General features: G+C 35.5%; 1 protein-coding gene and 1 pseudogene across 8 annotated transcripts in view; both read left to right on the plus strand.

Moving 5' to 3' along the window:
* Positions 1–12,759, plus strand: part of EMSY (EMSY transcriptional repressor, BRCA2 interacting) — an 82,204-nt gene that overhangs the window by 42,229 nt on the left and 27,216 nt on the right. For all 8 annotated transcript variants that reach the window (XM_029956408.1, XM_029956404.1, XM_029956402.1 and 5 more), the window contains 2 exons: positions 5,218–5,367; positions 8,073–8,243. In XM_029956408.1, the coding sequence (XP_029812268.1) occupies positions 5,218–5,367; positions 8,073–8,243 (321 nt within the window). The remainder of the gene's footprint in view (positions 1–5,217; positions 5,368–8,072; positions 8,244–12,759) is intronic.
* On the plus strand, positions 6,528–6,623 carry LOC115272836 (annotated as a pseudogene).

Genomic DNA, 12,759 nt, shown 5'->3' on the forward strand with positions numbered 1-12,759 from the left:
CTTTATTTGGTGGTAGAAGAAGGATTTGGAAGATGCCGACATTTTCAGTTTTGTTTCATTTTGGTTTAATATTTTATTATTAGGTTTTGAGATACAATTTGACACATAACATTGTATTACTTATAGATGTACAACATAATGATTTATTTATATATTTCAGAGTGATTGCAATAGGTTTAGTTAACATCCATTATCACACCTGACTTATTTCGCTTAGCATGACACCCTCGAGGTCCATCCACTTTCCTACAAATGGCCAGATTTCATTCTTTCTCATTGCCATGTAATACTCCATTGTATATATATATACCACATCTTCTTGATCCACTCAGCAGGTGATGGACGTTTAGGCTCTTTCCATGTTTTGGCTATTATTGACCGTGCTGCTATGAACATTGGGGTACATGTGCTCCTATGCATCAGCACTTCTGTATCCTTTGAGTAAATCCCTAGCAGTGCTATTGCTGGGTCATAAGGGAGTTCTATGGATAGTTTTTTGAGGAACCTCCACACTGTTTTCCAGAGCGGCCACACCAGTTTACATTCCCACCAACCGTGCAGGAGGGTGCCTGTCTCGCCACACCCTCGCCAGCATCTATAATCTTTTGATTTGTTCATTTTAGCCACTCTGAGTGGCGTGAGGTGGTATCTCAGTGTGGTCTTGATTTGTGTTTCCCTGATGATGAGTGATGTTGAGCATTGTTTCATGTGCCTGTAGGCCATCTGGATGTCCTCTTTGGAAAAGTGTCTGTGTATGTCTTCTGCCCATTCCTTCACTGGGTTATTTGTTTTTTGGGTGTGGAGTATGGTAAGTTCCTTGTAGATTTTGGATACTAGCCCTTTATCTGATATGTCATTTGCAACTATCTTTTCCCATTCTGTTGGTTGCCTATTAGTTTTTTTGATTGTTTCCTTTGCAGTGCAGAAGCCTTTTATCTTGATGAGGTCCCAAGAGTTCCGTTCTGCTTTAAAGAGGGTTTTTAAAATTTTGTATATTTTAGATGTTAAACCCTTATTAGATATATGATTTGCAACTATTTCCTGCCATTCTTTTGGTTGTCTTTTCACTTTCTTGATGATTGTCCTATGAAATACAAGTGTTTTTTTTGAAGTATTAAAAAAACTTTTCTAAATGTCTATTTATTTTTGAGAGAGACAGAACATGAGCAAGAGAAGGTCAGAGAGAGAGGGAGACACAGAATCTGAAGCAGGCTCTGGGCTCTGAGCTGTCAGCAGAGTGCCTGATGCAGGATTCGAACCCACGAACTATGAGATCATGACCTGAGCTGAAGTCGGACACTTAACCAACTGAGCCACTCAGGGGCCCCTGACGCACAAGTTTTTCATTTTGGTGATGTCCACTTTCTTTCATTTTAATGTTGGTTGTGCTTTTGGTGTCATATTTAAGAATCTTTTACTAAAGCCCTGATCAGAAAGATTTATCTCTATATCTTTCTCTAAGTGTTTGGTAGTTTAACCTCTTCTTAACTTTAGGTCTTTGATCCATTTTGAGTTAATTTTGTTATGATGTAAGATAAGCCTCCCATTTTCATTCTTTTGCATATGGCTATCCATTTGTTCCAGTACCATTTGTTGAAAGACCAATTCCCCCCCACTGAATGGTTTTGGCACCCTTTTGAAGATCAGTTGACCACATGTGTAGGTTTGTTTCTGTACTCTCAATTCTATTCTTTTAATTTCTATGTCTTTCCATATGCCAGGCAGACTGTTTTGGTTACTGTTGATTTATAATAGGTTTTGAAACCAGGAAGTGTAATTACTATTATTTTGTTCTGTTTTTTAAAGATTGTTTTGACTGTTTGGGTCCCTTACAATTCCACATGAACTTTGGAATTCAGCTTGTCAATTTCTATCAAGAAGTCCTATGAGATTCTGGTAGGGATTGCATTGAGTCTATGGGTCAATTTAGGAGTATTACTATCTTAAAATGTTAAATCTTTTGATCCATGGACATGAGATGTTTTCCCATTTAGATTTCTCTATTTCAGCAGTGTTGTATGGTTTCTAGAATATAAACTTAGCACTTCTTTTGTTATAATCATTCTCAGTATTTTATTTTTTTGAAGCTATTGTAAATGGAATTTTTAATTTCATTTTTTGGGTTGTTCATTGGTAATTTATACAAATGCAACTGATTTTTGTGTTGATTTGATATCCTGTACCTTTGCGGAACTCATTATTTAGTTCTAATAGTTGTAGGTGAATTACTCAGGATTTGCTATATAAAAGATCATGTCATCTGCAAATAGAGATGATTTCTGCTGGTACAATCTGCATGCCTTGTATTTCTTTTTCTTGCCTAATTTCCTTCATTAGAACCACTAGTAAAATAGCCCCCAAGAGTGGACATCATTGTTTTGTTTTCTTTTTCCTTTTATAGAACTTCTGTTAGCATCTGTTGTAAGGCAACAAATTGTTGCTGGGAACAAATTCTCTCCATTTTTATCTGGTAAAGACTTTATTTTGACTGCATTTCTGAAAGATAGCTTTGCTGGTTATTGGATTCTTGTATTTGTTTTTGTTGTTTGTTTAATGTTAATTTATTTTGAGGGAGAGAGAGAAAGCACACCAGGGGGAAATATGGGGTTGGTGGGGGATCGCAAGCAGGTTCCATGCTCAGCACAGAGCCCAGTGTGGGGCTTGATCTCATGAATCAGGAGATCATGACCTGAGCTGAAATCAAGACAGCTGCTCAACCAACTGAGCCACCCAGGCACCCCTGGGTGTGACTTCGTTGAAGGAATAGTTCCAGGAGTCTATTTTTGGCATTTGTTCTGACCACAGGAGGGTTCTTCTCAGCTTACTTATACCTCGGTTCTCTCCTATAAGCTGTCTGGCCTATTATCTAGACTGTATTTTCATTAAATCCATAAATCTTCTTCCAGTTGCCTTTCATCACATCTTACACAGTTCTTGAGAGCTTGAACTCTGTGGCTCTATTGCAAATGAAGTCAGTTCCTTTGGGAAGAGATTACAAACTGTTAATTACCTATTTCTACCCTCAGGCAGCTCTGGAGCTCTGGGGGTGAGGTCAGTGGCAAGCTTCTCTCTGAATGACACCCCTACTCTAGAAGCTGAACCCTTAATGAAGGCAAGGGTGGGAGGCTGGGCAAGAGCCTGATGTCTTCTTGGCTTGCTTCTCCTGGTGGTGGAACCACCAAGTCATAGGACAGGGCAGTTGTGATCAGGACATTCTCAGTGGCATTGTATCCAGGCTATAACCTTTGTTCTACAAATTGGGGGCTTGTCAGAAGAAGAGAACACCCATCTCTTGACATCACTTGCCTGGGACTTAGCAATATGTAGCTGGGGCCAGGATGAGGTAAGCTGAAGTCCTGCTGCTCCTCAGAAGAAAGCCCTCCAACAGGGCGCTTCAGTGAAAGGAGACCTTGTGTTCTGCAGTCAAGGAAAGTCAAGTTCTTTCCTCTGGAGAGGAGGCTTTGCATCACTCGTAGTGGGTAACAAGGGACACGTCTTGGTTTAAAAACCACAGATCTCTCATTTCTTTCTGAATTTTTCTACATATTCTTAAATAGATGTTTCTTCTTTTGTCCTTGGTACTGTTTCCAGAGCTTTTCATTGGTTATCATTTTACTAGTTCCATTTGGTGAGCGGATCAGCAGAGCTAATCTAGTTTGAGGTATACAATGTAATGATTTGATATATGTATATATTATGAAATATTATCCCAACAAATTGAATTAACATCTGTCACCACATAGTTACAATATATGTATATTTTTTACCTGATGGTGAGAGCTTTGAAGAGGAATGATTTTAAATACATTGTAATTACTTTCTTTTAATAGGACTATAGAATTGTCCTGTGAAACTGTTTGGGCCTGCTACTTATTGGTGAAGGGGGAGGAGTTCCTAAAAATTTATCTTAAGGAAATGTGTCTGTTTATATACTTGTCTTTTCTGAAGTCCATTTTGATAATTAATATTTTTCTAGAAAATTATCTGTTTGATCTAAATTTCCAACCTATTTACATAGGACTAAACCGTGTAATCTCTAATGATTCCATTTGTTTTTTCTGTCGTTTTGGGGGAGGGGTTTCTTTTTATGTGTCTTAAGCATTATTGTAATTCACTAATAAGATAATACTGTAAAAATAAATTTCCCTGCAACTTCACTGGTTGTGCTTTATTATAATAAATAATAAAGTTCCTCTACAATAATAAGTTTATTTAATTCTTGCTATGTATTAGGCACTTTGTAATTTTGATTTATATACTGATATCTATATGGATGAAAAAATTGAGTTATAGAGACTAATTTACTCAGTTATGCCTTTATGTCATAATTTTAAATTCTTAATTGGCTACAGGAAATTTAAAATTATTTAAGTTAAGTGAATAGATTTGTTTGCTTCCTAATGTCTCAACCTCAATTAACATCCAAAAAGTAATATAATTTTTATTTGCCAATACAATACACTTCTGTCACGTGGATTATATCAGTGAAGTTAGCAGGGGAAACATGTTACCAAAATTTCTCCAGCAGTTATTAGTACTTAAATTTGTAGTTGATATGAGAGATTCATTTTATTTTTTATTTTATTGGTTTAAAAAAATTTTTTTTATGTCTTTATTTTGAGAGAGAGAGACAGAGAGCAGAGGAGGGGTAGAGAGAGAGAGAGGGAGACACAGACTCTGAAGCAGGCTCCAGGCTCTACACTGTCAGCACAGAGCCCAACACGGGGCTCGAACCCACATGCTGAGGTCATGACCTGAGCTGAAGTCAGCCACTTAACCGACTGAGCCACTCAGGTGCCCCTATTTTATTGTTTTTGAGAGATTTATTTTAAATGGGTATTTTATGTTTGGAAAGTCAATGTAACAGTTATAACATTTAAATACAAATTTTGAAAAATGTCCACATCACTACACTCATTATATTTGAAAGCTCTTTTTATATGACATGGATATGACATGGTTATAGACAAAAGGAAAAAATCTTTTTTAAGAGAAATTGTCAAAAGCTTCTATTATATCTTCATTCTACTCTTGAATGAGAAATTAGGAAAGATTAGGAAAGAATTTGAGGAATAAAAATTGAGAGTTTTATCATTATAGAAAAAGCTTTTTCAGCAAGACTTAGTGACTATGTGTAATTGCTGCCCTCTTGGGTTGGTATAAGGAATACGTTTTTAAAAATAATTTGTACTGAGATTTCCCTTTCTTCTTTTAAAGGTGTTAAAATCATCACACAACAAGTTCAGCCAAGTAAAATCTTACCTAAACCAGTGACAGCAACTCTGCCCACCAGTAGCAATTCCCCTATTATGGTGGTTAGCAGTAATGGTGCAATTATGACAACTAAACTGGTAACCACTCCTACTGGTAAGTTTTGAGCATCAGTCCTTTCATTAATCATACATTCATTGAGTGATTTCTTTGTAGCAACATTGTGCTTGACACTGGGGATACAGAGATTAATGAGACCATTCTTTAAGAGCCTTTCTTGACTCCCCTTCTTTCCTCCCATCAAAAATTAGCTCTCTCTTACTATTGTCATGGTCCTCTGTTCTTTTCCTTTATAGCGCATACTACAGATTCTAATTACTTCACTATTTATTGATTTGTTTACTGTTGTTCACCTTATTAGACCATAAGATCCATGATAAAGGACAATCTCTGTTTTAGTCACCACCTATATAGAGAGCTGGTCTTGGAAGTATGTGTTTAGTTGGGATTGTTGAGGGAATGAATACACGGTCTCCTAGCTCACAGCGATCTCACTTACTCTTATGGAGTTGAGAGTCTCTGTTACATTGCCAGGTAGTAAGCACTGCTCGGACTGAGAAAAGCACAAGATGCTGTATTGCTCAGAAATGAGAGCAACCAGGCTATGCCCAAGGAAGTGACAGTGTAGAACATTTTAAATAGTACCGCCCTTTGTGTCCTTGAGCAGGTTACTGATCCCTGTAATTTTCCCTCATCTATTTAAATAGAATAACAAACAATACCTGTACCATAGGTTATTGTAAGTATGAGAGGAAATCAGGTATGTAAAGTCCCCAGCAGAGTGCTCAATAGTAAGTACTATTAATTTATATTAGAATTAGTCATTACTGTTATTTTAAATTTGTGTAACTCTTACCAGGTTTTTTGAGAAAAGCCAGTATTTAGATAATAGACTCTAAATAGTGTAAAATGATACCTGCCTCAAGTTTATAAAGGTATCTTTTATTGGCCAGGATGTAAAGGTCTGTAGAGACGTTACACTTAATTCCTCTTAGACTTTAATATTTCACTTCTGGCAGCAAAACAGAGACTTATGTTACGCAACCTGCTCAAAGTCACCCAGCCAGTAAAAGTCAGATCTGGGATATGAACTTAGATCTGTTTGACTCCAAAGACTTGTGCTCTTTTTTTTTTTAATTGTGGTATATAGAGAACATGAGATTTACCATTTTAAGTGTATAGTTCATTGGCATCCAGTGCATTCACATTATTTTGTAACCATTGTCGCCATCTGGCTTCAGAACCTTTTCATCTTCGTGCTCGCTTCGGCAGCACATATACTAAAATTGGAACGATACAGAGAAGATTAGCGTGGCCCCTGCGCGAGGACGACAGAGCCTTTTCATCTTCCCAAACTCAAACTACCCATTAAACAGTAGCTCTCCATCTCCACACACACCCCTACCCCGCATCCTGACAACCCTTCTACTTACTGTCTCTACAAAGCCTTGGGTTAAAAAACACTGTTATTCTTGCATTGAATTTGTCATACTTCCCCCCAAAACTTTTTTCCATTTGGTATAAAGATAGTAGTGTTATATATGTATGATTCTTTATATTAGCAAAAGGTAGTGAAAAATAGTAAGTCTGTCTGTGCCTTTGTGTCCAGGCTAGAAAAAGTATTCCAATTTTTAGAGTGAAAGCTTAAGTGCAAAATTTTTTGTTGCTGTTACAATCTGATTCACATTACATTTGTAGCATGTTTACTTTGCGCTAAATTTCTTTTTGGAGGCAGATATCTGTAAGGAATTTAAACTAATTCTACCTAATGTTCTTCCCCTCCTCCTTTTTTTGGGGCAGTGACTGCATTTAAAAAATTTTAAATATCTTGCTAAAAGCATTTTTGTGGGGTGGGGTTTGTTGAGAATGGTTATCACAGTGACTGTTACTATCATGAAAATATTTTTTCTCTTGAGGAAGGTGTTATCTCAGTCATTGTCATTCTCCCCCAGGCTAATAGTTCTTAGCTCAGTAATAGTATTTCTGAGTTACTGGATTTGTAGGAAACTACAATAGGCTTATCTGGTTAGTTTTTAATTCCTGTTTGGGAAAAGAAAAAAGTCCTTGGAATAGTGGGAAAGAGTGTAAAGTCCTTTGAGTGACACGAAGAAAAATATTCTAATGGGTCAGTTAGAGTTGAGGAAATATGTAAATAGTGAACTTTTTAGGCTAAAAGAAATATTCCTGGCAACTCTTGGCAGGTTGAACTTTAATCTCTAGTAAAATGATGGAATGACTCTTTAAAAGATGGATATATATTTAGAAAGTGCAGAGTACAAAATAGTAAAAGTTCATAAAATTCTAAGCAAACAATACTGCCTTATTTGCTGAGTGCTGACATTGGGTTTGGCACCGAGTAGTATAAAACAGATGCAGAGACCTTAAAATCCATAACAGAAATATCTAAAACACTCTGGCAGGAAAGATGATTAAATTTAAGTTTCTTTTGGCATAAAACTAGTGGAAGAAGGGTAGTGGAAGAAAGGAATAGAGTTAGTTATATTTTTTCTTGGGGTTAGTAATTTGATGCAACACATCACAAAATTTTATGTGTAGTATATATGCTGCCGAAGCGAGCACCAAAATTTTATGTGTAAAGTTAATTCAAATTGACTTGGCTGTAGTTCCTGCTATGTGCATTGAAAATTGGCTATAAATTGTTACTGAATGTCTTGACACCTTGAAATTCCATTTTCAAGTTAAAGCAATGTAGATTACATTGAATTATAGTTAAACTGTATAAATTGTCATTCTTCTGTAAGTAATGACAAGTTTTTCTTTTGGCTTTTCCCTTTTTATAGGCTCACAGGCAACCTATACCCGGCCAACAGTGAGCCCATCCATAGGTCGGATGGCTGCAACCCCAGGAGCTGCAACCTATGTGAAAACTACCAGTGGTAGCATCATTACAGTAGTACCCAAATCATTAGCTACCTTGGGGGGCAAGATAATTAGCAGTAATATAGTTTCTGGTAGGTATATCTGAACTATGTTGAAGGTATAGGTAACAGTAAGAGGAAAAACCATATTTCACTGTTGAAGGATTCTGTTTGATCTCAGTTTTCTGCTTAGAAATCTGTAGCTTTGTTTTTAGTCTTGATGTTTAGTGATTAAGTATAGTTTTTTATTTTTAATATTAAATCTTCACACATTAAGCTTTTGATAGTTTTAAAAGAGAAGTATTTAATTGTTTTTAATCAGAGTGGAAATACTATGATTTGCATTTGCATAGTGATTTTTCATTTACAAAGTAGTCTCCCATTTGTCAGTCCTTTCCAAACTGACAAATTTTGAATAGTTGGTGTCACCTACAATTTACAGATACAGATGGATTTAAGTTTAGAGAGATAAAATTGACTTCTCCAAGACCACACAAGCTACATACATGGTAGAAGAAAGGACTAGGATTTATTCATTAAGTATGTTTGAGGGAACCGTATCTGATCATTTCAATTACTAATGTCACTTTAGCTTTTTAAAATTAAAATATTTGAATACTTTTATTTTCTCTTCACCATTATATCGATTGTTTACTTTTTAAAAACATTTTACTCGGATAGTGAAAGCTAATATTTATTGGTATTTTGGAACTTTACCTGGTTTTTATCAGCTCTTTAATTTCTGGAGTATTTGGGTTGTAGACTCTGAAGTGGAATGTTAACATAGCATTTGTTTTCATTCTTATGTTTTAATTAAAATGATGTAAATAATCTCTCATCAAGTAAGCCCTGTGGACGTTATTGTCTGCCATTTTTGTAGACCAGCCATATTTTGTATGCCCCAGGTGAGTTGTTCTAACATTTTAAAGTGAAGGGATTGACGTTCCTGGCAGTATATGATGTTGCTGATAATTCAGAGTGAAAAAACAAAAAAACAAAAAACAAAGCAGGACATGGTATTGGCATAACACATTGTATTTAAAGCTGCAAATTTTGGCCTGATTTTTTAGTGTAAGTGAGAAAATACAACATTTGCCAAACTGAGGAGGGTGAAACCAGTAGGGAAAGACTCATACTCTAGCTTTGAGGGGATTTTTAAATAACACCATGAAAACTCAAATTATGATTTATTACCTGACAATATCTTAAACGGAATAGAACACATTCTCTCAAACATTTTTCAGAGAGTGGTCATTCTTCATTGGTATGTAGCTTTTTATGACCATATGGTTTTTCTTTACTCATGTATGGATTCATAATAACCGTACAGCTTGAAAGGAATGTCTAGATATCATGAGGCTGCTGTTTTCAGACCTTCCTTATGATTCAGCTGCTTTGTACCAGGGTAGAGCAATACAAGTAAGCACATTGTCCTAGAGAGGTGGTGAGATGTATGCCTTATACATGTATACATTTTATCCACCTTTGTATGTAAGTATGGAGCAACTCATGGTTAGTCGCTATTTCATGTGTATTGGGTGTGCACGAGAAGAGTTGTTAAACTTTTCTACCACTATAGGATATACTTGGCACACAGTTCAAACAGTGTTATTCATTGCATCAGACTTGTTTCATGTCTATCTCTTGTTTGTCTTCATGGTTTGACACTTTTATTTTAAGAAATTTCTCATTTCTGACTGCTCTAACCTGATCCTTATGTTACATATCAATATTCTTTATAAAGACAGTTGTCTTATTTTATAATATTTTTGTTATTTTGTGGTTGTGGGATTACAGGTTAGTTTATAGTAGTTTTCAATCCCTACTTATCTATTCTCAGTGTCTGGTAAGCCTAATTGGATGAATTTGGATAATCCATAATTAAATGCTGGATTTCAGAATCTATATCTACCCTGGCCCCCCCCTTGCCCCCTGAACAAAAATGAAATGGTTTTCTTAAAATATACCCAGACATCTAGCTGTAAGAATAGAAGACTAAAAAGAAAAATGGTACTTTCCTCTCATTGTGGGTAATTTGGAAAATACAGAAAGGTACAAAGAAAATTTAAAAAGCTACAGTTTTTACCATCCAGAGAAATATGTAAAAATTTAAGTGCATATATTTCTGTTCATTCCTTTTCTTGTTCACTTATTTTGGTTGTAAATGTGTGTATATATATCATATATGTTTTAAAATTGATATTGAGATCTAATATAATCAGCGTTTGCCACTTTTTCATGGAAGAGGATTATTTTCCTATTCCTTTAAATGTATCTTGATACCTCCTCTGCCCCCACTTCACAGCTACACAGTGATTCCTCATATGATGCACCGTACTTAGCCATTTTCTCATTGTTGAATGTTTTAGGCTGCTTCCAATTTTTTTTCATTATAAATAGTCCTCTGATGAGCATCATTATACATAAATTATTATGTGAAGTCCTTACTTCCTTTCCTCTAGAAAGCAAGATCATACTTCCACAGTGCTTTCTAGAAAGGTCAAGTTTTTCTTTTCATCAGAATAAGCAATCAAATGGAAGGTATAACTATTTTTTCAGTTATTTAACTTTTTCATGTCAGATACTTATGTATAAATATAGAGAGGCCTTTCAGATATGTAAGGTTTTTTGTGAGCTTTGTTGAGGGTTGGTGAAGGAACCATACCTATTTTATGTAGAAGATTGGATCCTTTGGAGATGAACTCATTATCTTGATTCTAAGGACATTATGGAAAGTTGTGGCAATGGCAAGACTTGAATTTTATTCTCTTGATCCATAGTAACAATGTTCAGGGAAGGAGCTAATATTTATATATCTTTTTCATTTGTTTGTTCATTTGCTCATTCTTTGAGCAAATCAACATAAACCAATACCCAAGAGACCAAATTGTCAGGGTGATGTACAAAATTCTCTGAATATAAAATCTGGGCCATTAAATTAGTTTCTTTGAGCCATCCTACCATACTGCTTACATTTTTATAGGAATCCTGTTTTTCAATAGAAATCCTGGAATGCATCCAATATCATAGTTCATGATCCAAATGTGACTTAACAGTAATTTGCACCCATTGTATCTTAAGTCCTTGTAAGTGAAGACTCTATATACAGTGGGTTCTCTGATAGTCTATGAGCCAAATTCTGGGCTGGGTGCTATGCTACCTAGGGATGCACATGAGATGCCTTTTCTGCTCTAAGGAATGCTAAACAAATGAATTTTTACACATTCTGTTGTGACGTGAGAAGCGTTAGACAGACTACTGTGAAAGTGTAGAGGAAGACCTTTTTAAGGAAAATGATAATTACAACATAGTTATCAACTGAAATACAGAAATATGTTCACTGGAATTTTAGATTTTTATAAATTAATAATTGTAGTTATAAACTATTCCATTTTAAAATGACACTGTATTTGCTTTTCCTTATGTTATGCCTTTTCTTCTGTTTTCTAACATCCTCCCCCCTCATTTTATTAAGCTGGTGAACTTGGTTTGCAACTGTCTCATAAATTGACAGTTTCCTGCAATGGAAAGGATTAGATGGTGACTTAGATACAAATGTAATTCACTTGTTAAGCAAGTTTTGCCAAAAAAGTGGTCCTTGTACTTTGGTTAAAGCTTGGCTAACATTTCCTTGAGATAGTTTTTAATGCTTACTTTCTAAATACCCTGTCTTTTATTAACCAAATATTTAGTGAGGCTGTATTATTGAAGGAGTCATCACAATCAATCATGTATGCCTCCATACATGGAGCATTGGAGTTGATTAAGAGTTAAAGTTGATATATGTGAATAGTGGGCAGTGTGGTTTTTGTGGCTCTTAACAGCTTACTGTTCAGAAACTACAGATAAGGGGGAAAACATTTGTGGAGCTAGTTTTTAATGTAACCTGACTGAATTACCTTGGGCTGATGAGACATTAGATGATGACAGATATATTACAATGATATATGAAGTAATAAAATTGCCAAAAATAGACTAGAATATTCTTATTCTTAGTGTATTACTAAAACTCTAGTAAGGAATGCTAAGTTTTCCCAATAGAAAAGAATAAAATTTTGTTTAACTTTTCTTCTTGGGAACATATTAATCAGTCATGTTTTTAATGAGTACCTGTTCTGGGCTTAGTCATTTGATGAATGATATGCAAGCATATAAAAGAACAATGTGACTTGCCTGTTTTCATGGGCATAGACTCATTGCAACTCATATGCTCAAGGACCAATGTGGAAACCAACACTGAGGGAGAGGTATATAGTGGATAATCCTGCAAATTAAAATCTGACAGAACCTGAAAACCTAAGAGGAATTTGGGCTCTATATGAGAGGCAATAGGAAGCCATAGTGAAGAAGTTACTTGTTAGACTATGTGTGGCATTTGTTGTAGGGTAAGAGTAGGAACAAATAAGGTCAAATTGGTAGATTAAGGGTCAGATCATATAGGATTTTGAAACCTAACAGGGAAAGTTGGAATTAAATATAAAATAAAATAAAAATAGGGATTAGGAAGGCTTTTTGTTTTTTGCTTTTTAAAATAATCTCTGCATGCAGCGTGGTGGGGTTTGGATCACCAAGAGTCAGATGCTTTACCAGCTGAGCCAGCCATTTGTCC

Source organism: Suricata suricatta, chromosome 11 (genome assembly GCF_006229205.1).
Source record: "Suricata suricatta isolate VVHF042 chromosome 11, meerkat_22Aug2017_6uvM2_HiC, whole genome shotgun sequence".
Taxonomy (NCBI): domain Eukaryota; kingdom Metazoa; phylum Chordata; class Mammalia; order Carnivora; family Herpestidae; genus Suricata; species Suricata suricatta.